Source organism: Aulonocara sp. 'chitande type north' Nkhata Bay, linkage group LG3, assembly GCF_057382095.1.
Source record: "Aulonocara sp. 'chitande type north' Nkhata Bay isolate Kocher_YH1m ecotype deep benthic linkage group LG3, A_spYH_male_GT1.1, whole genome shotgun sequence".
Lineage (NCBI taxonomy): Eukaryota > Metazoa > Chordata > Actinopteri > Cichliformes > Cichlidae > Aulonocara > Aulonocara sp. 'chitande type north' Nkhata Bay.
The window spans coordinates 22,219,135-22,244,756 of record NC_141346.1 but is presented as its reverse complement, the minus strand read 5'-3'; the positions used below and the strand labels follow the sequence as shown (position 1 = coordinate 22,244,756).

Genomic DNA, 25,622 nt, shown 5'->3' with positions numbered 1-25,622 from the left:
AACAAGCATATTAAAGAGCTCAATTTCTCAGAACACGCCTTGTGTCCTTTTGTTGGCGTCATCCAAATGATCACGATCTCCAACTTGAGAATATAGTAATGGCTATGACCATTAAGCAGAAGAGACTCAACTCCTGAGTGCCCATCATTAGGAACTGCCATTTAAGCAGCAAGTAACATCTGAAGCATAAAAACTGTACAGCCAGAGGAAGACTACATTTTGGCCTATTATGAACGGGTCAGCATCATCATTAAGTAATAATATTACACTTATCCCTTTCCTTGAAAAGACCAGTGAACATTTTGTGTGGCTTTTGGACTGGGTTAAATATTCACATTTAGATAGTTTCTAGTCTGCTGTGAGCAAAAAAGGTCATAGTATATCATGTCACTACGCCTTAAGAGAAATTGTAGTTATAATTTAAAAAATTATTATTATTATTATTATTATTATTATTATTAATAATAATAATAATAATAATAATAATAATAATAATAATAATAATAATAATGTGTACACTAAGGCAAAAACTGGTTCATCCCAAAGACAAAACTTTAGGAGTAATTTACCAACAGGGTCTAACACTTACACAATATTTTTATTATTATATTATAAAAACTCCCTGAAAAGCCTTCAGTTAATCCAAAATGCTGCAGAAAGAGTACTGACAGGGACTAGAAAGAGAGAGCATATTTCTCCTATATTGGGTTCCCTTCATTGGCTCCCTGTTAAATCGAGAATTGAATTCAACATCCTGTTCCTCACATTAGAGGTCTTAAATAATCAGGCCCCATCTTATCGACCGTGGCTCAGGGGGTTGGGAATCGCATCTATAACCAGAAGGTCACCGGTTCGATCCCTGGGCTCTCTGTCCTGGTCGTTGTGTCCTTGGGCAAGACACTTTACCCTACCGCCTACTGGTGTTGGCCAGAGGGGCTGATGGCGCGATATGGCAGCCTCACTTCTGTCAGTCTGCCCCAGGGCAGGTGTGGCTACAACCGTAGCTTGCCTCCACCAGTGTGTGAATGCGAGAGTGAATGAATAGTGGAATTGAAAAGCGCTATATAAATCCAATCCATTATTATTAATAACCTTATAGTACCATATCAACCCATTAGAGCTCTAACACTGCAGGTATAACAGAGTTACAAAAAAGCTTAATGAATTTCTACATAATTGATGTGCTTTATGAATAGTTAGAGCCACCTGGAGGACAAATACCGCAACTGCATTCTTAAGGTTCCAAATCGCTGCACAGTGCATTCCTGAGCAAAGGAAAATAATCCCAAACTGGAGTTAGGAGCACATGAGCAATGCTGTTGTCAATTTTGTAGATATATTAGTGAAAACATTCTCACAGTGGTAATTGTCAATATGTATTTTTTATTGTAAGCAGTACTAACATGTGCCCTGAAAGTTACAGGCATTTTCGTGCATCAATAGTAACTTTATTCACGAGTAGCATTTTTGGTTAGCATGCTAAGCTAATACTAGTTAGCTATTTGAGTGCTCTCTGGCATGCACTCAGCTATGTTTCTCTATGAGATTCTAACTGTTGTAATCCTTGTAACAGAACTGAATGTTGCAGTTGCATAACAAACTGTTGATGACAACTGTGTGCTGTTATCTTTGTACCAGGTAGGCGCTGTTAAGCAAGTTTTACTTGATGTTGTTATATAAAAAATGATAAAGAATGATGTTTGCTTTTTATGAAAAAAAAAACTAATGCTCGCCTTGTCTCTTTGTCTTCTGTATCCCTTCCTGTGCGTCTGTGTTTGCGGGTGTTTGTGTGAGTTCTTTTGTCTGGTTTCCCATGTGTGACATTCTATGTTCCCCTTGCCTATCTTGTGTGTCCATATTTCCCAGCATGTCAGGTCTCTCTCTCCCTCTCATGCTCTCTCGGGTTCCCTCGCCCTTTCCCTCTTCTTTCTGTTCTCCTCTCACTTTCCCTTGCCCTCTTAGGAGTGTCTATGTTTTATTCCCCTGTTCACATGTCCCTCTTGTGTTCCACCCATTCTCCCCAGTCGGTCATGTGTTTCATGCCTGCACGTCTGGTTGTCACAGTCATGTTTCCTGTTTTACTTTGACAGTCCGTGTCCTGGGTTTGTGTTTTCAGTTTTGCTTTCTTTACCGTCTCAGGTCTAATTTGTGTCAGCTGTGTTGCCCGTGTGTTTCTACCTTCCTCGTTACCTTTTTGTGTATTTAGGTCTGAGTCTACCTCTGTCCTGTGTCACATTCTCCTTCATGGTTGTATTTTTCTCTGTGTGCCTCCCCGTGTGTTTAGTTCCTATATTTCCGAGTCGAGTAGTTGTTTTTAGTTTGTTAATGTCCTACCTATAAGTCTGCATTTGAGCCCAATTACGCCTGCTGTGCAACCTGTTCATGTCAGAACGGAATAAAACTGTTCTGTTGGCAAAAGTGGGTCAAACATGTAACTAGCAAAGTGTATAGTACCTAATGAAGAAGCCACCAAGTGTATATGATAAATTAAAATGATTTTTGCCATGTGATAGTCTCACTGTGTGTTGCATGATGAAGCCATTTGTTTCAGCTTCTTTATAGACAAACTGTATTGTTCTCAGATACATTGGCTTTCTGAGGAGATTGCAGATATTTTAAAGAGGAAAGGGCTCCATTAACCTTTAAAGTAAATTTAGGCATAAAAAGGCATTGTTTTATAGATGTTATTTCAAATTTAATGATTTTTTACTTTTTTATTTTTTTTTAAAATCACAATATTTTCAGCATTACATACTTCAATAGAATTTCTTTCCCCCACATTTTATCTGATTAACTTTCTTTTGTGTTAAAAAAAAGATAAAAACATTCAACATTCAAGTTTTTATTAGCATTTGCAACACACAACCAACTCTATATCTCTTTAAGACTGTTTATGTAGTCCATAGTCATTACTTTCTCTTATCATATAGCATCACAATGGAGTACCCTTCAGTGACAAAGACTAAATAAATGTTCATGTTTTACCATTAACGTGATGTTTTTATTGCTTGTTGACACAAGATCAACACATTTTAAGCAGATATGGCAAATATCACACATGAACAAATCACTGGGCAGATCAATATAAGAATGAATTATGTCAGAGTGGCATTATTATATATGCCATTTACTGTCCTGTAAGAGAAAATAGCTTTAATGACTTTCCCTGAGTGGGCTTAGTACCCCTAGAAGAGGATTAAATGTTCAATAGTTCTGTGACATAAATAAGCACAGTTCACCAAGCACAGGAAACATGAAGCAGTCTACAAGCTGCATCAAACACAGCATTTGTCTGAACTGGTTGTTGTTCCGCCCACTGACAGGGAACTGAAACAGTGAGGCTTGACTTGACACAAAAGACACTCAGCTTCTTTGGAAACAGCTTTTCTGAAACTAGATGCTTTTTAATTGATATTAAAATACTTTTAGTGGCAAACAGACACCACTGCTCACAACTGTTAAGCCTTCAGTCTACATCAAGACGACATGGGGATCAGCGCTCTCCGCATCAAACTGTGTGAGTACTTTCTCTATTTCTACATTATTATAAAATATAGGTTATTCATTCTGATTAAAAATATGACAGTTTACTTTGTTTTACATTTTAGATTAGAAAAGTAGGCTATTGGCAGCACGGTGGTTAGCACTGTTGCCGCACAGCAAGAAGGTCCTGAGTTCAATTCCAACATCAGGCCGGGGTCTTTCTGTGTGGAGTTTGCATGTTCTCCCTGTGTTTGCGTGGGTTCTCTCCGGGTACTCCGGCTTCCTCCCACCGTCCAAAGACATGCAGCTTGTGGGGATAGGTTAATTGGAAAATCCAAATTGCCACTAGGTGTGAATGTGCGATTGAATGTGAGCGCGAATGGTTGTCTGTCCCTCTGTGTTAGCCCTGTGACAGACTGGCGACCTGTCCAGGGTGTACCCCGCCTTTCGCCCTATGACAGCTGGGATAGGCTCCAGCGCCCCCCGCGACCCTGAAAAGGATAAGCGAATGGATGGATGGATGGAAAAGTAGGCTATTGTATTTTTGTGGACATATAACATGCAATAATACTTTTGAACTTTTAGTTCATTTAAAAATTTTACAGTGCATGTTTTAGTTAATCTGTACCTCTTTAATCTCTCTTCAGTGATGGCCATCATGATTCATCTGGATGTGCAGGATCAGAAAGTTGGTGAGTACTAACGGTTTGATTTTTTGATATCAAAGTTCACATTTTTGGATAAATAAGGAATTTAGCAGAAAAACTGAGAGAAAGAACTGTTTCTGTGATATTTGTTATTGTTTTATTACTGTTTTATTTGTTCACTGTTTAAGTGCAGTATGGCAGTTTTAGTAGTAAAACTTAGTAAACTGAGTCTTTCTTTTTTCTTTGTTTCAGATGCAGTTTCTCTTCATGTTGTTCCAAACAGATTGCAGTTCTTTGAATATGAATCAGTGACATTTTATTGTGAAGGGGTCGATTATTGTGAAGTTTTGCATAAATTCAAAGGAAAAATAAAATCATGTAGTAAAACTAATAAGAGGACACCAACAGGATCATCCTGCTCCATTCAAACTGTTTATGCAGACAACAGTGGAGAGTACTGGTATGAGCTTGAAGGAGGGAGAAGAAGCAACATTATCAACCTCTCTGTCACTGGTAGCTTTGAATAAACAAAACTTTTATGACATTCATTTTAATAGAATTTAATTTCATGTATTTAATTATCAAATGCATCTCATTTAGCTGGTCCTGTGATCCTGGAGAGTCCTGCTGTTCCTGTGTTGATGGAAGAAACTGTGACTCTGAGCTGCAGAAACAAAACTCATTCCTCCAACTTTAAGGCTGAGTTCTACAAAAATAGACGCTCCATCCATAAAACCTCCACAGGAAACATGACCATCCAGAGAGTTTCCAAGTCAGATGAAGGACATTACAAGTGTAGCATCTCGGGAGCTGGGGAATCACCAGACAGCTGGCTGAACATCACAGGTGAGACACTGAGATGTTTTAAGATAAGATTTAGACATACATATTATATGAATGACAGTTGATTTGGGGGAGGCTGTTGCTCAGGAGGTAAGAGCAGGTTATCTGCTGATCGGAAGGTTGGTGGTTTCATTCCTCCCTCCCACAGTCTGTTTTTAAGTAGATCTTCGATGCATGCTTCGGAGTATGAATGGGTGTGAATGTGTGTGTGTACATGTTTTGAATACTGATAACTTTCCAGCTTCCAAACCTAAAATGCAGATTTTAATAACTAAAACAGGTGTGTGGTGTTTTAGAAGCTTTAATTTCATTGGAAAGATTTTTAATGTCATTATGAAGAGCGAAAATTAACTTTTGATGGTTTACCATTCTTGTCTCATTTAAACCTTCCTGTTTTTTCTAACCACCATTTAGAGTCTCAAAATAAAAAATCCAAATCTAATCCAGACGAAGAGGCGTGCCATTTTTCCTCTGCTGCCACACGGATCATTTCTACCATTTTAGTTAGTGCCCTGTTGGTGGTAGTGGGACTGTATCACATTTGCAAAGCTTGCTGTAAGAGAGGTAATGACAATTATTATTATTTCTATTATTATTTTTTAAAAAACTTTAAACAACTTTTTAAAAAATAAAAGTGAATGTCATAAACTAATTGGCTTGAACTAAAAAAAAACATTTATACCTTTTATATGTGTTTAAAAAGCAAATTAAAAATTATTTTGTCATTTATTCCTTTAATCTTCATAGAGGCCGACACAGTGGATGCAGGCAAAGCAACACCTGCTGCTGTAAGAGAGACGGAGGGTTCTTTACTCAGCAACAGTAGCACAATATTACTTCTGTCAAAAGGATTTTTTTTCTCTTGTGGTGTTGTCTGTATCTTTGTTAGACGTGTATGTAATATTTTTGTATGTAATATATAGATGCGAGTGATAATTTGAGCATCCAAAACTTACGCCCCAAATGGAAACCACTTAGAAACAATTTTAAACCTCTTCTTTTAGACACGAACTGTGTCTCATACGTCTCAAAATGTGAAGTTCATCTTCAGACATCCATTCTGTTTCAAAATTAACTTTAAACGTAATTAGTGTTTTTTAACAATAACATTCAGTGACTAGCATTAACTGTCTCATAAAGTACACTACTGCAGGAGAAGAAAATGCAAAATAATAATTTTACCATTTGACAACACAAACAACAAAGTAATATATAATGGAGTAGTATAGTACAAGACATTAAAAAAGCTAACAAAAAATGTTTAGAGCTGTAAAGTGTAATATCTTGGTTTTGTGCAAAGGCAGGATCAAAAGTAGCGCAACTGATATTGTTGTCAAATTATCAGGCAAGCAGCAAAAATTCAATTTGAAAAGGAAGTTTTTAGTTAGCTCAGTGTTCCGTATGCCATCGCCTTACATAACAGGCCCATCTAGGAATGACATCGATTTTCTTTCTAAAATTGAATTTCAGATTTTCCCCAAAATGTTAATGAATACATTAAAAAACAAACAGGAATCATTATCACTAATATTGCTGTGCTTATTATCGCCACTATCCTGCTTCATTACTATATTACTATATGAATAATATAGCAACATATTACTATTACTTCCTTATTATATGAAGATGCATTGACCTGTATCTACTAACAATTAGGCTTTGGTGATGCTCAACTACAAGGTAATATTAATTGTGATAAAAAGGCATGCCCATGATAGCGGAGATAAGAGATGGACGCAAAATGCAGGCACCGGCTTGATGCGAGTGAGTGTTCATTTACAAAGGTGAGGACACAAACAGAAGTGGGCATGGCACAAACAGAAACTAAGGGAAACCTGAACTGGAAAAACTAAGGAACAACAAACCAAACTAACAAACCTGAAATGCAAGAGACAGAGAGTAGAGATGCAGGGAAACATGGAGAATGAAATGCATGAATACACAGACGGACCAACAGGAAGCAAAGGCAAATACACAATATAGACGCAGGTGAACCTACTTGGGCAAAGGACACAGACCTTTAAAGTAAAACAGGAAACCCACAGACTGAACTTACAGACGCAGACTCAGTGACAAAAAACAGAGGGAGCACAGAGTACAGGGACCAGAGTGACATGAGGAGCAGAGGAAACCAAAACCTAAGAACTAGAAACAGAAACCAAACCAAACCAAAATACTAACAAACGTGAACCAAGAAGAAACCACAGACTAAGAAACATAATACTACAAAATCAAAAACTGGGTCACAGAACTAGGAACGTGACAATCAGAAACATCACCAAGTAAGTGTTAATGAACTAAGAAGAATTTGTGTTTTTTTATTTAAAATTTCTTGTCTACCAATTTATTTAATTGTAGCATTCGTCCGAGGAGAAGCAGGAACCAGCAGAGCAATGTCTTCAGCAGGTCCCCAGCAACCCGTAGCAGTGGATTCCTTCTATTCTACTAAACAAAAGGTAAAACTATGGACACGGATGCCTTATGTGCTGCATTAAGGCATCCGTTAAGGATTGGTAAAATTGACAACTTCATACATGGAATATTTATACTTTTTCACACATATAACACTGCTAGATTTGCATATGTAAAACTCTGATTTCACTAATGTTTCACACTGAACATATTTTTTGGGAACTCCTCAAAGACCTGAATATTGGCGTGGAATATGCACCATAGTCATTCTTTTTTCTATTCTATGTTTTACATGTATGAGCAAAGATGGTGGCGTGCACAGATGCAGCGGCTCACTGCTCCTCACGTTTGGTGCTTTGTTTTTTACTTTTTATACGGATATATGTGTGGGTGCATGTGTTTTCTATTACTATACATTGAGTAGTCAACTTACAGTCGTCAAGACCTTCTGAATTTGGAATTAGTCTGACATAATATTCATTGCGTAGCATGTCACCAATTCCACGGCATTCCAGAAGAAATAATAAGAACTCCAGGGTCTTCCCAGCGGCAAGCCAAAGAAGAAATGTAAACAAAGAAGGCAAAAGTTTGTCTGCAGGGTAAGCCTGCTAGTATGGCTAACAAAACAACGATTTAAGCCACTGCTTCCAAGTATCTTTCTCTCAAACGTCAGGCCCATAACCAACAAAAGTATGTACAGGACAGCAGCATTGTACAGAGACTTGGCGGCAGTCATTAATTCTGGATTCGGCTATTGAGCTTGCAGGTTCCAGTTCCGAAACAGTCCTAGGGGGGTGCAGTTAGCCACTACTTCTACCTTGCTAGGGTCTGTGGAAACACCCTGATCAGAGATGACGTGGCCCAAGTAGCAAACCTCCCGCTAGAAAAAGGCAGGTTTACCAAACTTTGCTTTTAAACTTTTAAACCTCCAGCTGGAGCTGACCTAGCACTACATACAGTCGCTCAAGACGTTGCTGTACTGTTGATGAGAAGATTACAATGCCATCAAGATAGAGAAGCAGAGACTGGCATTGTTGATCACCAAAAATGCATAGCTTTAGTTTCTGGAAGGTGCTAGGTGCATTAAAGAGCCCAAACGGCATTCGGTTCCATTCAAATAACCCAAAGGGAGTGCAGAACGCAGTCTTGGGTCTATCCTCTTCCGTAACTGGGACTTGATTCAATCAATCAATCAATCAATCTTTATTTATAAAGCACTTTTCATACAGAGAAAATGTAGCACAAAGTGCTTTACATAGTTAAAAGCAGCCCACCCCACCCTCCAACTCACTCCCCACACTCTCAATACACATATATCCCCCCACCCACACACACATACACACACGCGCACACTTAAAGAGTAAAAATTGGGCTGGGCTCGCATGAGCCAAGTGAGGAAACACTATAACAGGGAGCCGTCTGCACCGGGAGCCGGTCACAGACCGCAGCCTCCAGGCTGGGCACACAGCAGGAGGGAGGCAAAGGAGCCCCCCAGCCAGGCTGAGAGGACCCCAGAGACCCAGCAGCCACGGTCAATAACAGCCCCGGTGCAGAGAGCGCCCTCCGAGGAAACACTGGAGATATGACGCAATACAATATATATAGGGTAAAATGATAAAATAAATAAGAACAGGATACAATATAAATATAAATAGAATAAGAAGATTAAAAAATGAATAAGAATAAAATCAAACAAATATTAGGTAAATCCTAAATTAATAATAGAATAACAGGATAGAATAAATAAGCATAAAGTAAATAAACGCTAAGTAAAAGCTAAATTAAAAAGGTGGGTCTTGAGCCTGTTCTTGAAACTAACCACTGGCTAAATCCATGGTGGAAAATCAACAGGCACCAGTCAGAGCATCTAGGGATTCCTCAATGTGCAGCAGGTGGAATGCATCTATCCTCGTTTTGCACGGGCTGCCACCCCGAGCAGTCATGTCATGGGAGATCAAGTTAGTGCAACCCAAGTCAGTCTCTTAAGCAGAAAAGACAGAGCTGTATTTCTTAAGGAGAGACCTCACCTACTCCTGTTCCTTTGCTGACAGTTTAGACAAATCAATTCCTTGAATCTGATCCAATTATCACTGATCTTATTATTATTTATTATTATTATTACTAACATCATGGCACTTTTGTAGTGCATGGACATGGAGCTTAGGGGCCTCTGTGACAGAGCCCAGACTAAACAATGCTTCACCATGTTGCCCAAAAAGCTTGTGGTAACATTTCCAAATAACATTCATCCCTAATGCACCTGGAGGATCTTTAACGATCAACATGCCATACTGTGTACCTGTGATATTGGTCTTCCTTCTACCACCTACCGCTGGTTTAGAGACTTCCTCTCAGACTATGTAGAGAGAGTTAGAGAGGAGCCCTATCTTTCCCCAGCCCTCAGTACACCACCTTGTAGTGAGTCAGGGTTAAGGCTAAGTCCCCTACTGTACGCTCTGTACACACATGACTGTGTTCATTCCCACCCAGACAACACAGTCGTTAAGTTGATACCACCATGGTGGAGATCATCTCTGGGGGAGACGAGACGGCAAACAGAGCTGAAGGTTAGACACTGTCAGACTGTTGTGTAGACAACAACCTGGACCTCAATATCACCAAGAAAAAAAAATTGGTAGTCGACTTCAGAAGGTGGAAGTATTCACTGCAGCTTTTAAGCATCAACAGAGAGTGTGTGTTAAGGGTGTCCAGTTTTAAGTTCCTGGGTGTGCACATAGACACAGACCTCCAAAGGAGCTCAAACACCTCAGTGGTTTTAAAGAAGGCCCAACAGCGTCTCCACTTTCTGAGAATCCTCAGAAAAATGGACCTGAAGAAGGAGCTGCTGATCGTCTTCTACCGCTGCTCCATTGAAAGTGTACTGACATATTGCATCGGTGTGTGGTTCTCCAGCACACAAAAAAGCACTTGAGACAGTCATTACTATGGACCCCAAAAATAATTGGACATCCTCTTCCCTACCTGAAGGACCTGTACAGCACTAATTGTCTCAAGAGGGCACGCAGCATCCTACTGGACTGTACACACCCAGGACACCGGGTTTAAGCTGGTGCTGTCTGGCAGGAGATTAAGGCTGCTGAGGTCTCAGACGAAGACACTCACAACAACAATAATAATACACAACAATACACATGCACTTCTTCTTCTTTTAAATAAAGTTACTGTGTTGTGTTGTGTTGCGTTGTGTTGTGTCATGTTGTGCCATGTTGTATGTAGTGCCAACTTGGGACAATATTCCAGTTTCATTGTACTATTCTACTATGTATGATTGTGCAATGACAATAAAGAGTTTTCTTGTCATCTATCTTACATTTTTTCTTCTACACTTATTTTGTGTGTCTCACAGGTTGCAGAGAGAGAGAGAGCTGAAGAAATAATCACATCTGAGGGAGAGTGAAAACAAAAATATAACTCAGTTTTATCACATATTGTTCTAGTAATTAACCAAGTTGTACATTGTCATCTCAGTTTTGTCTACATGTCTATAAATTGTTATATGTTTTCTTTTTTCAGATACAGCTATTTGCCATTACTGTGTGGTCATAAGTATATATAAACCTTTGCTTGAATACAAGCAAAGGTACCAGTGTGATATTTAGAAGTTGAAGTTTAAACAAAGTGTTCGATCATTCCATTTTTACACATGTATGTATGAATAAGTATATATGCTGTTAAAATAAAAGTGCTGGTGCAGCTTTTAAAAACACCCATTGTGGTCAACTGCTAATGTCAAAGTGTCACATTACTTATTACACAACAGACACACTGAGGTTGTGGTCAGCAATGAAATATAACTACCAAGTCTGATACTGAGCACGACTTTAACTGACTTCAAGTTAAAGTCTATTAGAGACACCACTTATTTTGTCTGGGTATACACAGACAAAATAAGTGGTGTCTTATTTCATTCTAAAAACTATCTTAAATAAAGAAAATGATCTGAATTGCTACCTTACATTTGTTCATTTGTGAAAAGCATAAATCAGGAGCTCTATATTTGCAATTTTGTGCAAATATAATGTGTCTTCAATTTAAAGATATAATTAATGCATTTATAAATTAATTAATGTGCAATTAATTTAAAAAAAGCCACATGCTCTACATACATTAATGCAAGTAGGCGAATAGAGTTGATTTTTTTTAGCTTTAATCTCAGCTGTTGGCAGTAGTCAAAAATAAAAATGTCTCTATTGTGGCGAGCTCAGACAAGGAGGAGACAGAGGTATCGTTTGGTCTTGCTTCCCGTGAGCCAGCCAGGGAGCACAGCCGTTTATTAACATTTGCAGAAGAACACTGCCGCTAGCTAACTGCTCAGCGCGGCAACAACAACAACACACAGGGCACCCTCTGACCCCGGAAGGACACACCGTCGCAGCGAGAAGGCGTCACTCATCACTATGGCAACATAAACAAAACAGAACCCCGGACAGCCCTGACCCGCTACAATATTACTATATATATATATATATATATATATATATATATATATATATATATATATATATATAATAGTATTATTTTAGGTTAGTGTGACAGAGGTAAAGAAAACTCTGATATTACTTTCGTTATCTGTCCCTTCACTCCCACTGTTTTTCATTCATCCAATGAATATAGACTTTCTTCTAGACCCATTTACTACTGCTCAGCCTAGGCTGATACTCACCCACAAGGTGAGCCTGGTTGTGATTAAAAGCTATTTAATGGTGGCATTGAGATTAAGCAACAGGAGACACATTAGCAACTTGAAAGAATCATCGATGCGCTCCCTGATGCAGCTGGTCACAGATGATCTGTACTCCTACCAAGTTGGTGTGGTTCAGTTCTCTTTTTCACTGTAGGGTCCCTTCATTCTTAACATATCTGTATTGACCTGAGTGTAAATTCGGGAGCTTAATGTGTATTGTACAAGCACACACCCTTCAGGGCAAAGCTATGCCCACAAACGGCAGCGTAGAAAATCCAGGCAGCTTCTCAGTGTCTGAGCAACCAATCAAAGAGCTCTTTACATCGCACTACATGGCTAGTTTGTATTGCTTTGGGATTTCAGAAATGAGATAGCTAAAGAGTAGTTAATCCAATAGCTAATATAATTTTAATGTCAGAACTAAATCTTTGACTTTTTAAAATCATTGAGTTATTTATCTTTTTAAAATGTGTTTTAAAAATGATTTTTAATTTTGAAATTAGAAACTGTTTTTTGAAATGAGGTTTTTATTGAGAGTTTATTTCTTTTTTTTTTGTGAAATTCATTTTCAAAAGTATTTATTTATGTATTAATAATTCATTTTGAAAAATAGTGTTTTTATTTAAAATTGAATTATTAAGCATTTTGAGTTTGCATGTGTTTTTGTCATTTTGAATTATGATTTATGTTTAAATCCACTTTGTTAGTCATGAGTTTATAGTGCCGAGATTGTTCTGTTTTGCTTTTGATTATTAGATTCCCTCTTGTGTTGTTCTTACTTCCCACGTGTTTCACTCTGTTCCCCCCTGCTTGTCATGTTTATCTTTGTTTTTGGGTTTATCTGCACCTCTGTGCGTGTTCCCATTACTTCCTGTTTTACTTTGGTAGTGACTGTGTGTGTCTGTGAATATGGTGTCTGTGTGCACCATGTTTTGGTTGGCTTCTCTTACTTTGAATGTACCTTGTCTCATGTATTATGATTAGCTTTGCCTTCTCTGCCTCGTGTGTAATTTGCCCCAGCAGTGTTCCCCATGTGTTTCATGTTCCCTCATCATTCCCTGTGTCTTTAAAGCCTTTTGTTTTCTTCTGTCCAGTGTTGAAATCTCTCTCCAGGCTTTGTGAGGCTCTCTGTGAAAAGTCTAATTGATTTTGCTTTCAGATTTTAGTTGCAGTTTTTTTCTTTACTTGGACATAATCAAGTGAAAATATACTGTAAAGATAAAGTAAAAAACAAAAACATCTTAATAATTACTAATGAAGTTGGTTACCAGAAGGAAAATGGTGGCCACTTGCAGAACCTGGCAGGGTAGAATATTTATCATTTTATATAAATATAACATACAATGTTAATTTCAGCTACCAGTAACAATCAGAATCACAATGTCTTTATTGTCATTGTCACAGGTACAACGAATGTAGAAGTGGTCTCCAACCAGTGCATCATCCGTAAAAATAAAAAAATGTCAATACAATCAATAAAATAAAATACTTAAAGTACTAATAAGAATAATCTTACTGTATGTACAAATATTTACATACATTCCCACACATATGCCTCAGTCAGTGCATAGATCATTTCAAGGGTAGCGTGATGGCCATTTTTTGGCAGGCAACAAGGCGGCTGGGAACAGCAAGTGCCAAACTATCTCGAGCCATCAGAGCAGCAAAGCGCACACATTGCAGAAGAATGTACATTAACTTCCAGGACACCAGTGATGCATGGCACATGTGGCAGGGCATCCAGGGCATCCAGGCCATCACCAACTACAGGAAGACGACACCTGCCTGCAAGGGTGACTCTTTCCTACTAGATGTGTTGAACAACTTCAATGCATGGTTTGACGCTCAGAATGACCTTGGTGAGAAGGTCCACCCCGTCTCACAACAACCAGGTTCTGTGTCTGACCTAGGCTAATGTAAGGAAAACTCTTCGTTACCCCACAGAAAGCTGCTGGTCCAGATAACATCCCTGGAAGAGTGTTCAGAGAACGCGCAGACCAGCTGACAGATGTCCTCACTGACATCTTCAGCCTCTCCGTGAGCACTGCTGTCGTCCCAACATGCCTCACGGTCACCACTATCATTCCTGTACCAAAGAAGTCCTCAGTGTCCTGCCTGAGGCGACTACCATCCTTTGCACTCACACCGATCATGATGAAGTGCTTTGAGAGGCTCATCATGAAGCACATTAAGACCTGGCTGCCACCCACACTGGACCAATTGCAGTTCGCCTATCGCCCAAACTGCAGATGAAGCCATCGCCACCACCCTACATTTTGCCCTCACCCACCTGGACAATAAAGACACATATGTATGAATGCTGTTCACAGACTTCAATTGAGCACTCAGTGCAATCATTCCTCAGCATCTGATGAGAAAACTGAGCCTGCTGGGCCTGAACACCTCTCTCTACAATTGGATCCCGGATTTTATGACTAAGATACTGAGAGACAGTCCAGATCATTAACAGCATCTCCAACACCATCACACTGAGCACTGGAGCCCCTAAGGTCTGTGTGATCATCCCACTGCTGTTCACTCTGTTGACTCACAACTGTGCACCAATGCCCAGTTTGAACCACCTCATTAAGTTTGACACAACTGTGGTGGGTCTCATCAGCAAGGATGATGAGTCAGAATACAAAGGGGAGATGCAACAGCTAATGGATTATTTTAGAGTCAGCAACCTGTCTATAAATGTGGACTAAACAAAAGAGATTATTGTTGACTTCAGGAGAGCATGGAGAGAGCACTGTCTACTTAACATTGATGTATCCTCTGTGGAGGTCATCAAGAGCACCAAATTCTTTGGATTCCACCTGGCGGAGAATCTCTCCTGGTCCCTCAACACCAGTTCCATAACTAAGAACACCCAACAGCATCTCTACTGATGCAGAGACTGAGGGAAGCCCATCTCTCACCATCTATTCTCACTACCTTCTACGGAGGGAATATTGAGAGTGTCCTGAGCAGCCGCATCACTGTCTGGTAAGGTAACTGCACCGCATCTGATCGCAATACCGTAGAACTGATAGTGGGAACAGCTGAGAACATAATTGGAGCATCTCCATCCCAGACCCTTAATGAAACCCACTGAATCCGCAAAGCCACCAGCATTGTGGAGAACCCCACACACCCCTAACACACACTCTTCACCCCACTGCTTTCTGGCAAGTGCTACTGGAACATTCAGGCCCTCACTATTAGACTGTGAAACAGTTTAGTCACCCAGGCCATCAGACTCCTGAACATTCAGTGGCTGTACTCACACACACACGCATACCTTCATATGGTATATGTCATATGTAGCACCATGGTCTTGTTTCACTGTGAAGACATGGTTGGAATGAAAATAAAGCCACTTGACTTGACACTAATGCCACCTGGCACTGTACCATCCACTGGACCAGATCTGGGGCACCCTTTTGGTTGTAATGATAATAATGGATTGGATTTATATAGCGCTTTTCAAGGCACCCAAAGCGCTTTACAATTCCACTATTCATTCACCCTCACATTCATACACTGGTGGAGGCAAGCTACAGTTGTAGCCACAGCCACCCTGGGGCAGACTGACAGAAGCGAGGCTGCCATGTCGCGCCATCGGCCCCTCTGGCCAACACCAGTAGGTAAGTAGGGTAAAGTGTCTTGCCCAAGGACACAAAGACCAGGACAGAGAGCCCAGGGATCGAACCGGTGACCTTCTGGTTATAGATGCGATTCCCAACCCCCTGAGCCACGGTCGCCCGTTGTGACCAATTAAAGGACTGGTCAAAGCCAGGAATGAAAAAGGAGTAGTAACAACTAGCCCCAAGAACGACTTCATCTCCTTTTTTTTTGTTTTAGCTTTGGGACACAGGCAGGATGCAATGGTTGCTGTTTTATCCATCCAGGTGCGCAGCAGCATGTGAAGCACGTGAATATAGCACCCTGTTCACGAGGTGCAGGAATGTTCAGGGCTCTGAACAAACTGAACAGATGTGTGGCAAATTGATATGAACCACAGGGAGTCCATTTTTTGACATTGAATTCTGCTATAATCCCTTGTTTAAATCCCTTGTTTAAGTCTTGAAACCCCAAGCAGTGCCTAATTGATCATGTCAATATGGACTAAAACATTCAGAGGAATGTTTCTTAAACCACGAGGTATAAAAGTAAATAAAAGTATAAAACGAGGTATAAAACTGCTCTGGAGGCAAAAATTGGTCCAAGATGACACTATCAAGATTTAAAGTATCAAATAAAGCAGTCACTGTATATGATCAATTTAAATCATTTCAAATTGAGTGATTGTTTTTTAACTTTTCATTTTTTAAATCACAATATTTTCAGTTGTAGTGTTACTAAGACTAACAGAATTTGTTTTCCCTACATTTTGATCTTAACCTTCTTCTCTTTTGCAAAAACATACTAAAAATATTTTTCAGTATTTTCCTCACTATTATTTTTTTGCTAGTATTTGTAACAAAAAAGCAAATTCTTATCAAATAGCATCACCACTGAGTACACTTCTGTTAAGTGACGGCTGTGTGCGGACAGGAATAGGACCCAAGGTGCAGACTCCAGAGACAGATGAGAACTCAAAACAACTTTAATATTAAACTCAAAAGTAACATAACTGGGGAAAATCAAAATAAACTTACACCGGCAGACTGACAGAACACACAGCTAAATAAACGGTAGATCGCCACTTGGACACAGAGAAACACAAGGCTTAAATACACAGAGGGAGCAATCAGGGAATGAGTAACAGGAGGGAAACACAGCTGGGGCAAATCAGGCTTAACGAGACCAGGGGAAGAAAAACCAGACAGATTAACATCAGTCATGGACTTTCAAAGTAAAACAGGAAACATAACACAGACTCACAGGCAGGCACTATAACAAAGGGAACAGAGACGTGGGACCAGGGCAGACACAGACACTGACTGGATGCGGGGATACAGCAGACAGGGGAGACAGCAACATGGAGCACAGACAGAAAACCAGAACACTAAAACTCTAGCCAACCCCACCCAGAGAACCTAAACTAAGAATGATCCTAAAACCCATAAAGCAAAGCTAGAATATAATGAAATAACAAAAATCAAAGAACCAAAAACACAAAACACTGGGTCAACGACCCAGGGACCCTAACAACTTCAGTGACAAAGATTAAATAAATGTTGAAATGTTACACTACCATTAAAGTGATGTTTTTATTGATTATTGCCAGTACCATTGTGTATAGTAACATTTACTGTTACTGACTGAAAATATCTTCAGTGTCTCTGGTGATTCCCTGAGTGGGCGAAAGACACCTAGAAGATGTTTCAAATGTTCCCTATCTCAGCAGCGTCCACCAAATTGAGCACAGGAAACAAGAACAAGTCTACAAGCTACATCAAACACAGCATTAGTCTGAACAGGTTTGTTGTTCTGCCCACTGACAGTGAACTGAAACAGTGAGGCTTGACTTGACACATAAGCAACTCAGCTTCTTTAGAACGGCTTTTGTAATGCTAGATAATTGCATTCAGACAAAAAACTAATTAAAATTAAAATATTTTTATCAGCAAAGTGACACCCCTGTTCATTTCAGTTAAGCTACAATTTTCTGTATACAGCAATACGACATGAAGGTCAGTGCTCTCTGCATCACACTGTGTGAGTACTTTCTCTATTTCTACGTTATTCTAATAATAAAATTAGGGTTATTCATGCTGATAAAAATATGAATTGTTTTGTTTTATACTATACTAAGAAGGGTTTTGCATTTTGTTGGACTATGTATGAGATGTAATAATAATTATTATTTTAATTTAACTTTTAAGCTTTTAGTACATTTAGCAAATAATACAGTATGTGTATAGTTACTATGTAGCTCTTTTTGTTCTCACTTCAGTGATGAGCATCATGATTCTGCTGTTTGTACAGTATCAGAAAGCTGGTGAGTACCAGCTGTTTGATCATCTAAATCAGTTCATTCATTGTTTAGATGCATTATGGTGGTTTTAGTAGTAGAGTTTAGTAAAACTCTAAACTGATAGTTTTTTACTTTTTTCTTTTTCTTCAGATGCAGTTTTTCTTCGCATCATTCCAAACAGATTGCAGTTCTTTGTATATGAATCACTAACATTTCACTGTGAAGGAGTCGATTACTGTGAAGTTGTGCATAAATTCAGAGGGACAATAAAATCATGTAGGGAAGTTACTGAGACAAGACCAACAGGATCATCCTGCCGTGTTAGAATTGTTTATACAGACAACAGTGGAGAGTACTGGTATGAGCCTGAAGCAGGGAGAAGAAGTAATGTTATCAACCTCTCTGTTACTGGTACTTAAACAAACATTTTATGAAATTTATTTTAATAGAATTTAATATCATGTATTTAATTATCAAATGCATCTCATTTAGCTGGTCCTGTGATCCTGGAGAGTCCTGCTGTCCCTGTATTAATGGAAGAAACGGTGACTCTGAGCTGCAGAAAGAAAATTTCTTCCTCCAACTTTAAAGCTGATTTCTACAAAAATGGACGTCTCATCCATACAAGCGTCACAGGAAACATGACCATCCACAGGATTTTCAAATCAGATGAAGGATTTTACAAATGTATTATCTCAGGAGTTGGAGAATCACCAGAGAGCTGGCTGAAAGTCACAGGTGAGACACTGAGATGTTTTAAAATAATGTGTTTCTACATAAATAACATATGATTTGGGGGAGGCTGTTGCACAGTAGGTAGTAGGTAGAGCAGGTTATCTGTTGATCAGAATGTTGTTGGTTCTATTTCCCCCCAGTCTGCATAAGCTTAAGATAACTCTCCGATGCATCAAACCAAATGTGAATGTTAGCTTTAAAGCATAGGAGGAATTGCTATTGTGAAAGAGTCGATGTGACATATTGTATAAAGCTCCAGAAGAGTAGAAAAGCTCTGTACAGTATAAGAATTACCTCTTTAAACAAAGAGGTTAAATCTGTTTGAATGATAATTTTTGAAATACTTTGAAGTTTCCAGTGTGCACATCTAAAATGCAAATTTAAACAACTAAAACAGGTGTGCCAAACTTTCCATGGGTTTTTAGAAGCTTTAAGTTGTTTTGAAAGGTTTTTAATGTCATTATGAAGAAGCTAAAAATAACATTTGATCGTTTACCATTCTTGTCTCATTTAAGCCTTCCTATCTGTTCTAACCATCATTTCGATTCTTTTAATTTAAAATACACAAATAATCTAGACAAGAATGTGTGCCATTCCTCATCTGCTGCCACACCTTGCATCATTACCACCATTTTAGTCAGTGCTCTGTTGGTGGCAGTGGGACTGCATCACTTTGGCAAAGGTTACTGGAAGAGAGGTAATGAAAATTATTATTATTATTATTATTATTATTATTATTATTATTATTATTATTATTATTATTATTATTATTATTATTACTGTTTTTATTATTAAGTGGAAACTTTTTACATAAAAGTGAATGTCATGGACTAAAAGACTTGAAACAAGAAATCCTTTTATTTTTTGTGTTTAAAAAACAAAACACAAAACTTTTTCTTTTTTTATGTATCTTGATAGAGACGGGCACAGAGGATGCAGACAGAGAAACATATGCTGCTGTAAGAAAGACAAGAGGTATTTTACTGAGAAACAATATCACAAAATTACTTCTGTGAAGAAAAGTTTCACACTTCTTTTCTCATGTGGTGTTGTCTGTACCTTTATTCAACGCATATATATTATGTATAAATGTCAGTGATAATTTGAGCTTCCAAAACTTGCGCCTCAAATGAAAACCACATAGAATATAATTTTAAAGCTCTTCTTTTAGACACATGCTGTATTTCATACAGTTCAAAATAGTTGCATGTGACATAAATGAAAACTTCAGTTTTGAATTCAGCTTCAAAATTAAGTTGAATCATATTACTTTCTCTTTTTGACGATAACATTCAGTGACTAGGATTAAGTTTCTCACAAAGTGTTGTACTGCAGGAGAAAAAAAAATGCAGAATACAACCAAGAATTTTACCATTTGACAACCAATTAAACCAAAAAATATATGATGGAGTAGTTATAAATTTAAAACATAATAAAATAAAAGACATTAAAAAATATCAGACTTTTTGGGAGAAAGAGTATATTTTGTACATTAAATCTAATATAAATCACTCAGAAGTGTAAAGTGTAATATCTTTGTTTTGTAAAAAGGCAGAATTAAAAAACCAAGAAGCTGTTAAGAGCATCTGATATCCTTGTGTTCAAAGTGGAATTACCAGACAAACATCAGAAATTCAAATAGAAATTTAAAATTTTAGTTAACTCAGTACTTCTTACCTTGCATAATGGTGGGCCCATGTAGAAACAACACTGATTTTCTTTTCTTTCCAACCCTGAATTTCCAATTTTCAAAAAATTGTAAACCTAATGAATACATTGAATAACAGACAGGGATCATCACTAATATTGCTGTGGTTATTATTTCCCTCATCCCACTGTCCTTTTTACAAGATGAAGATACATTGCCCTCTAAACCTAGTTGCCACAGCGTAGGCCTTGGTGATACTCAGCCGCAAGGTAAGACTAATTGTGATTTAAAGCCATTTCCTTTATAGCATTGAGACATCAGAAAAAAAATTGAAATGACAAATAAGTGCTTTTTTTTAATTATGTAAAGTCTTTTTGCTATCAATTCATTTATTTCCATCATGTGTCAAAGCAGAAGCTGGAACCAGCACAGAGATGTCCTCAGCAGGTCCCTGCAAACCCAGAGCAGAGTATCCCCTCATTTCCACTAAACCACAGGTAAGACTGGGAACAGGTAACAGATAACTTATGTGATCCATTCACACAATATGTGTTGGATAATAGAGATGTATAAGTCTGGGATTGGTAAAACTGACAACTTCATAATATTCAATTTATGGTGATGTATATATGTAAAAATGCTGATTTCACTACATAGAATAAGAAAAGTAATTTGTTACACTGAACATACTTGTTTGGGAACTTCTCAAAGGAGTGAATATTGGTGTGTAATATGCACCATAGTCATTTTTTGTTTGTTCCATGTTTTTAATTGTGTCTTCTACACTTTTTTTGTGTCTTACAGGTTGCTAAGAGAGAGCTGCCTGAAAAAATAGTCACATCTGAATGAGAGCAAAAACAAAGAAGCATTTTCACATATTGTTTTTGTTGCTAAGAAATTTGTACATTATCATCTTAGTTTGGTGTTCAAGTACATAAACTGTTTTAGCTTATTTTTTTTTTGTTCAATCAGATCCGGCTAGTTGCCTTTCCTATGTTGTTACAAGTAGATCTAAAGTTTGAAGACAAGCAAAGGCACCTGCCTGATAATTATAAGTTTATCTTTAACCAACTTGGTCTATCTTCTTTCCATTTTTAGACATGTATGAATGCTGTTACAATAAAAGAGGTACTGCAGCTTTTAAAAGAGCCCACTGTGGTCAGCCGCTAATTTATTTTTTTATTTTTTTTATTTTTTTTGTTGTCCCGTTTGGATCTATAGCCATCAGAATTGTTGTCTTAAGGCCAAGAAAGATGCCAAGCGGATTTATTTTACCAAGTGGATCATCATGGCCTTGCCATATTGGTCCATTTGATTGACCTTTATTATAATTATGTATTTATTTTATTTTATTTTTGGTTGCTACAAACGGGACAGACATTACTGGGGGATAGGACAGCGAGAAAGAATGAAAGAAAGAGAGGGAGAGAAAGAAAACCAGAGGGGAGAAGAGACGGTGAGAAGGGGGGGAAGAAAGAAAGAAAAACAAACAAAACACCTGGATCACCTGTATGGAGGAAAAAAAACAGAAGAGAAAACAAACAAAAAAGAGCAACATAATAACAAACAGCACCATCACAATAAACTAGCTAGCAGTAGATAACAGTAGATACTAAATATTAAACGATATTGTGCAGCATGTAAGATAGACAGCGCACAATGTGCTTTGAGGCAGCAGCCAAGAAAGCTGTAGTCCACGTCTGTGAATACCTGTGTGTACACCTGTGTGCATACCTGTGAGGATCAGCATGCTTGTATTCCAAAGGTTTCTCCATGTAATGATCTGCTAGGGAGTGTGGGGAGTCATAGCCCCATCCCCCAGTGCATGAAGCAGGTATGGAGGAGATCCAGGCCCCATATCAACCGCAATAGCAAAGGCAGGACCAAACCATGACCCCCCACCCCCACTAGGTGATGAAGCCGATCATAGGAGCCCAAAGGGATTGATCAAATGTGATGGCAGAGGCTGTATCAAGACTAATGTGATCTATTAGATGGTTTTTATATTGGTTAGAATTAAGATTTTTTTTATTTTTTATTTTTTATCCAGTTAAGTATGTATGCTGAACAGACTCATGAGGAGACAGTATGACTGACTTGACAGAGGGGACCCACAGGAGGGTCCAGGGTAGTGTTGAAATCTCCCAATTCTTTGAGTCTTTGGGCTGAAGGAAGGACAATACTCGGTGTATAAATGCTCAATCAACAATCATTTATTTCCATATAATTCAATACTTATGAGCATTAGAACCATCATGATGGGGAGACCTGCCTGCAGAGGGTCACAGCAAGTTTCAAAATGGTGACGGGTTACTCAGCTTTTTATACTCTCTAGTGGCCCCCACCTAGTCGTAAAAGCCTAAACATTCACATTCTTTCTCTCTTACGGCGCCTAAGTTATGACCTCGGCTCCCTGTCTTTCTGCTCTTCTGAAAGGTGGGGGTCTGGAATGTGGTCTGTTTCTTCTATTATCTGCCCAAGGTCCTCTGCACACAACATTCTCTTCATGATTCAGCAGTATGACATGTCAAGAAACAGTATAACACATTCAACAGTGTTGAGTAATACAGGTCAAACCAATAGATCTAATGATTTTCACACTCTTTTAAGTCAGAAGTATAATGCAAACTAAAACTACATACTGATCACACACTCTATATTAAAGGGTATAATATGATCTACAGCAGTATCATACTTCAACTACTTTGATTACATATATAAGGTAACATATGATAACAGGATAATATCACAGTAGGCACAGAACAAAGGGGCTCAAAAAAACAAACAGAAACCAAAACAGCCACCTCAAAATACTCGGTCAAAATTACCAAGAACTGTAACAGAGCATGACTTTAACTGACTTTAAGTGTGGTCCAGCTGGAACTGCATGATAGTTTGAATTACTTGTTGTGCTTTGGAAAACACAGCAAAATATGGAGAATGTCTTTTCATTCAACATATTTCACATACAAGGGTCAGTACTAAAGACAGAAACGTGTGTTTGGGAAAGACGGCTGTGTTATCTACCCTGGAACACCACAATTTATTGATTCAGATGTGGATGACACCTCGCTGAAAATCAAATCTCAGGACGTACCACAATTTGCTGATCACATTAACTCGGTGGACCAACACAACATTCTCCAGTGAAGATATGAAAAGTGTCAGGTTAGCCTTCGTAGACTGTGAGATTTCCATCAGTAATGGGGGACATTTAAAAGTTGAGTACAGGAATCAAAGCATACAGATCAGTATTTAAGGTCTGATTCTCATCATCCACTGGAGCATAAACCGAGTGTCATCAGGACGCTTAGGGTTATGGTGTTAGGGTTAGGGTTATGGCCAACGGTGACAAGTCCAAAAATAATTAATTGAATGTGGCACTGCTAAAGATTCTCATGGGAGTTTCTTGCCCCGTCTTCGCTGCTTAATGTTATGAATGCTATATCTTTAACAAATATAGTAATCAATCTTTTCCCTGCTGAGAATGCAGCTGAGACTCCCTTTGCCCATTTCCACTGCCCAAATATGTGAAAAGCCCTTCCTTAACAAATACAGTAGCCTACCTACCTTTTATTTTTATTTTTATTTTTATTCCTATTTATTCTATTTATCCCCTTCGTATATTTTATTTATATTGTCTCTGTATTTATATATATGTGTGTGTGTGTATAACTCTGTAACTTCTGTCGGTGCTGTGCTTTTTTGGAAATCGAATTTCCCAGAGGAACCCACCCGAGGGATTAATAAAGTTCTATCTTATCTTATCTTACCTCTGGCGGCAAACCCAACAAAGTTGAAAGATTAATTGTGTTTGCTCTTCAGCTGGATTGTTATCTGTAGTTTTGCAGACTTTTGGACTCAACTTTGGTCCACAAAGCCACCAGCATTGTGGAGGACCCCACACATCCCTCACACACACTCTTCACCCTGCTGTCTTCTGGCAAGAGGTACTGGAGCATTTGGGCCTCACTGCCAGCCTGCGAAACAGTTTCCTCTCCCAAGCTGTCAGACCCCTGAATACTCAGTGATTGGACTGACATGCACGCCCGCGCGCGCGCGCACACACACACACACACACACACACACACACACACACACACACACACACACACACACCTTTATACATTCCAATTACCAAATACCTTTTTTACATTCATTGTTGCACAGCTCACTGTCATTATTCATATTTTCTATTGCAGGCACTGTCTTGTGTCTGCATAATTCTGTTCAGTCCTTTGTTGCACTGTTTGCATGTCTTTTTATGACATTACGAAGCTTTATCATGTTTTGTCATGATTGACAATATACAAAGTAAATTGTTACGCTGCATATTCAAATTTCATTAAAAAATTTGAATTTGAAGTAGTTGACAAAAAAACCCCACAAGTTTCTACAAAAAAGTAGATATCCATGTGAAAGATGTCTTAATGTTGCACTTTTTGTATTTCATCTTAGAAAAATTGCTTTGATTCTTCAATTGCACAGAGAATAATGTACATGGACTATGTCGGCCAAACATTCTTCATAAAAAAACAAGAGCCAGTAAGTAAAGAAACTAATGCACCAACATTACTTGAGTAGCATAAAAAATAAACACCACAGAAGCGTTAACTAATAAAGTACTAAAGAAGTTTCTTTAGCTGTTTTACTGATAAGTGATAATCTGTGGATGGTCACTGATCATTATGCAGTGAAGAGAAAAAAACTTTCTTTTGCTGCAATCTAGTGGTTACTCTTGGTCCTGAAATGTGAGGATACCAGAACCACAAATTATGTCACGTCATCTGCAGACTCATTAAACTGTAAAGATCCAGTGTCTGTGGACATGTGGCAAAATTTCAGTTATCTGTGATTCCCTGTTTAGTTCCCTTAGGTCCCCGCATCCTTAAATGTCTCCAGTTGTCCCAAGTTCTCTTTGACTGTCTCTTTGCTGCATTTAAACCCCTGTTTCTTCCTGTCCTTGTCGTCTGTTGTCTTCGTCTCCATATTCAATTCAATTCAATTCAATTCAATTCAATTTTATTTATATAGCGCCAAATCACAACAAAAGTCACCTCAAGGCGCTTCATAGATACAGAGAAAAACCCAACAATCATATGACCCCCTATGAGCAAGCACTTTGGCGACAGTGGGAAGGAAAAACTCCCTTTTAACAGGAAGAAACCTCCGGCAGAACCAGGCTCAGGGAGGGGCGGCCATCTGCTGCGACCAGTTGGGGTGAGAGAAGGAAGACAGGATAAA

The 25,622-nt window shown here is 38.5% G+C and overlaps 2 protein-coding genes across 2 annotated transcripts; both read left to right on the top strand.

Moving 5' to 3' along the window:
- Positions 1 to 3,483: 3,483 nt before the first annotated feature.
- On the top strand, positions 3,484 to 7,397 carry LOC147334570 (uncharacterized). The gene is made up of 7 exons (XM_086285949.1): positions 3,484 to 3,517; positions 4,131 to 4,175; positions 4,383 to 4,643; positions 4,731 to 4,976; positions 5,427 to 5,537; positions 5,721 to 5,761; positions 7,332 to 7,397. Exons 1-7 carry the CDS (start codon positions 3,487 to 3,489, stop codon positions 7,395 to 7,397), a joined length of 801 nt encoding a protein of 266 aa, XP_086142075.1. The 5' UTR covers positions 3,484 to 3,486.
- Positions 7,398 to 17,705: 10,308 nt separating this feature from the next.
- Positions 17,706 to 21,227, top strand: LOC147334569 (uncharacterized). The gene is made up of 8 exons (XM_086285948.1): positions 17,706 to 17,736; positions 17,975 to 18,019; positions 18,146 to 18,406; positions 18,488 to 18,730; positions 19,260 to 19,427; positions 20,582 to 20,647; positions 20,793 to 20,875; positions 21,183 to 21,227. Exons 1-8 carry the CDS (start codon positions 17,706 to 17,708, stop codon positions 21,225 to 21,227), a joined length of 942 nt encoding a protein of 313 aa, XP_086142074.1.
- Positions 21,228 to 25,622: the final 4,395 nt, after the last annotated feature.

What these genes read in the sequence shown, in the direction of transcription:
- LOC147334570 (XM_086285949.1), top strand. Translation starts at nt 3,487, where the DNA reads ATGGGGATCAGCGCTCTCCGCATCAAACTGT. An exon ending in CGCTCTCCGCATCAAACTGT is followed by an intron (nt 3,518 to 4,130) that starts GTGAGTACTTTC and finishes ATCTCTCTTCAG; the next exon opens with TGATGGCCATCATGATTCAT. An exon ending in GCAAAGCAACACCTGCTGCT is followed by an intron (nt 5,762 to 7,331) that starts GTAAGAGAGACG and finishes ATTTAATTGTAG; the next exon opens with CATTCGTCCGAGGAGAAGCA.
- LOC147334569 (XM_086285948.1), top strand. Translation starts at nt 17,706, where the DNA reads ATGAAGGTCAGTGCTCTCTGCATCACACTGT. An exon ending in TGTACAGTATCAGAAAGCTG is followed by an intron (nt 18,020 to 18,145) that starts GTGAGTACCAGC and finishes CTTTTTCTTCAG; the next exon opens with ATGCAGTTTTTCTTCGCATC. An exon ending in AGAGAGCTGGCTGAAAGTCA is followed by an intron (nt 18,731 to 19,259) that starts CAGGTGAGACAC and finishes TTCCTATCTGTT; the next exon opens with CTAACCATCATTTCGATTCT.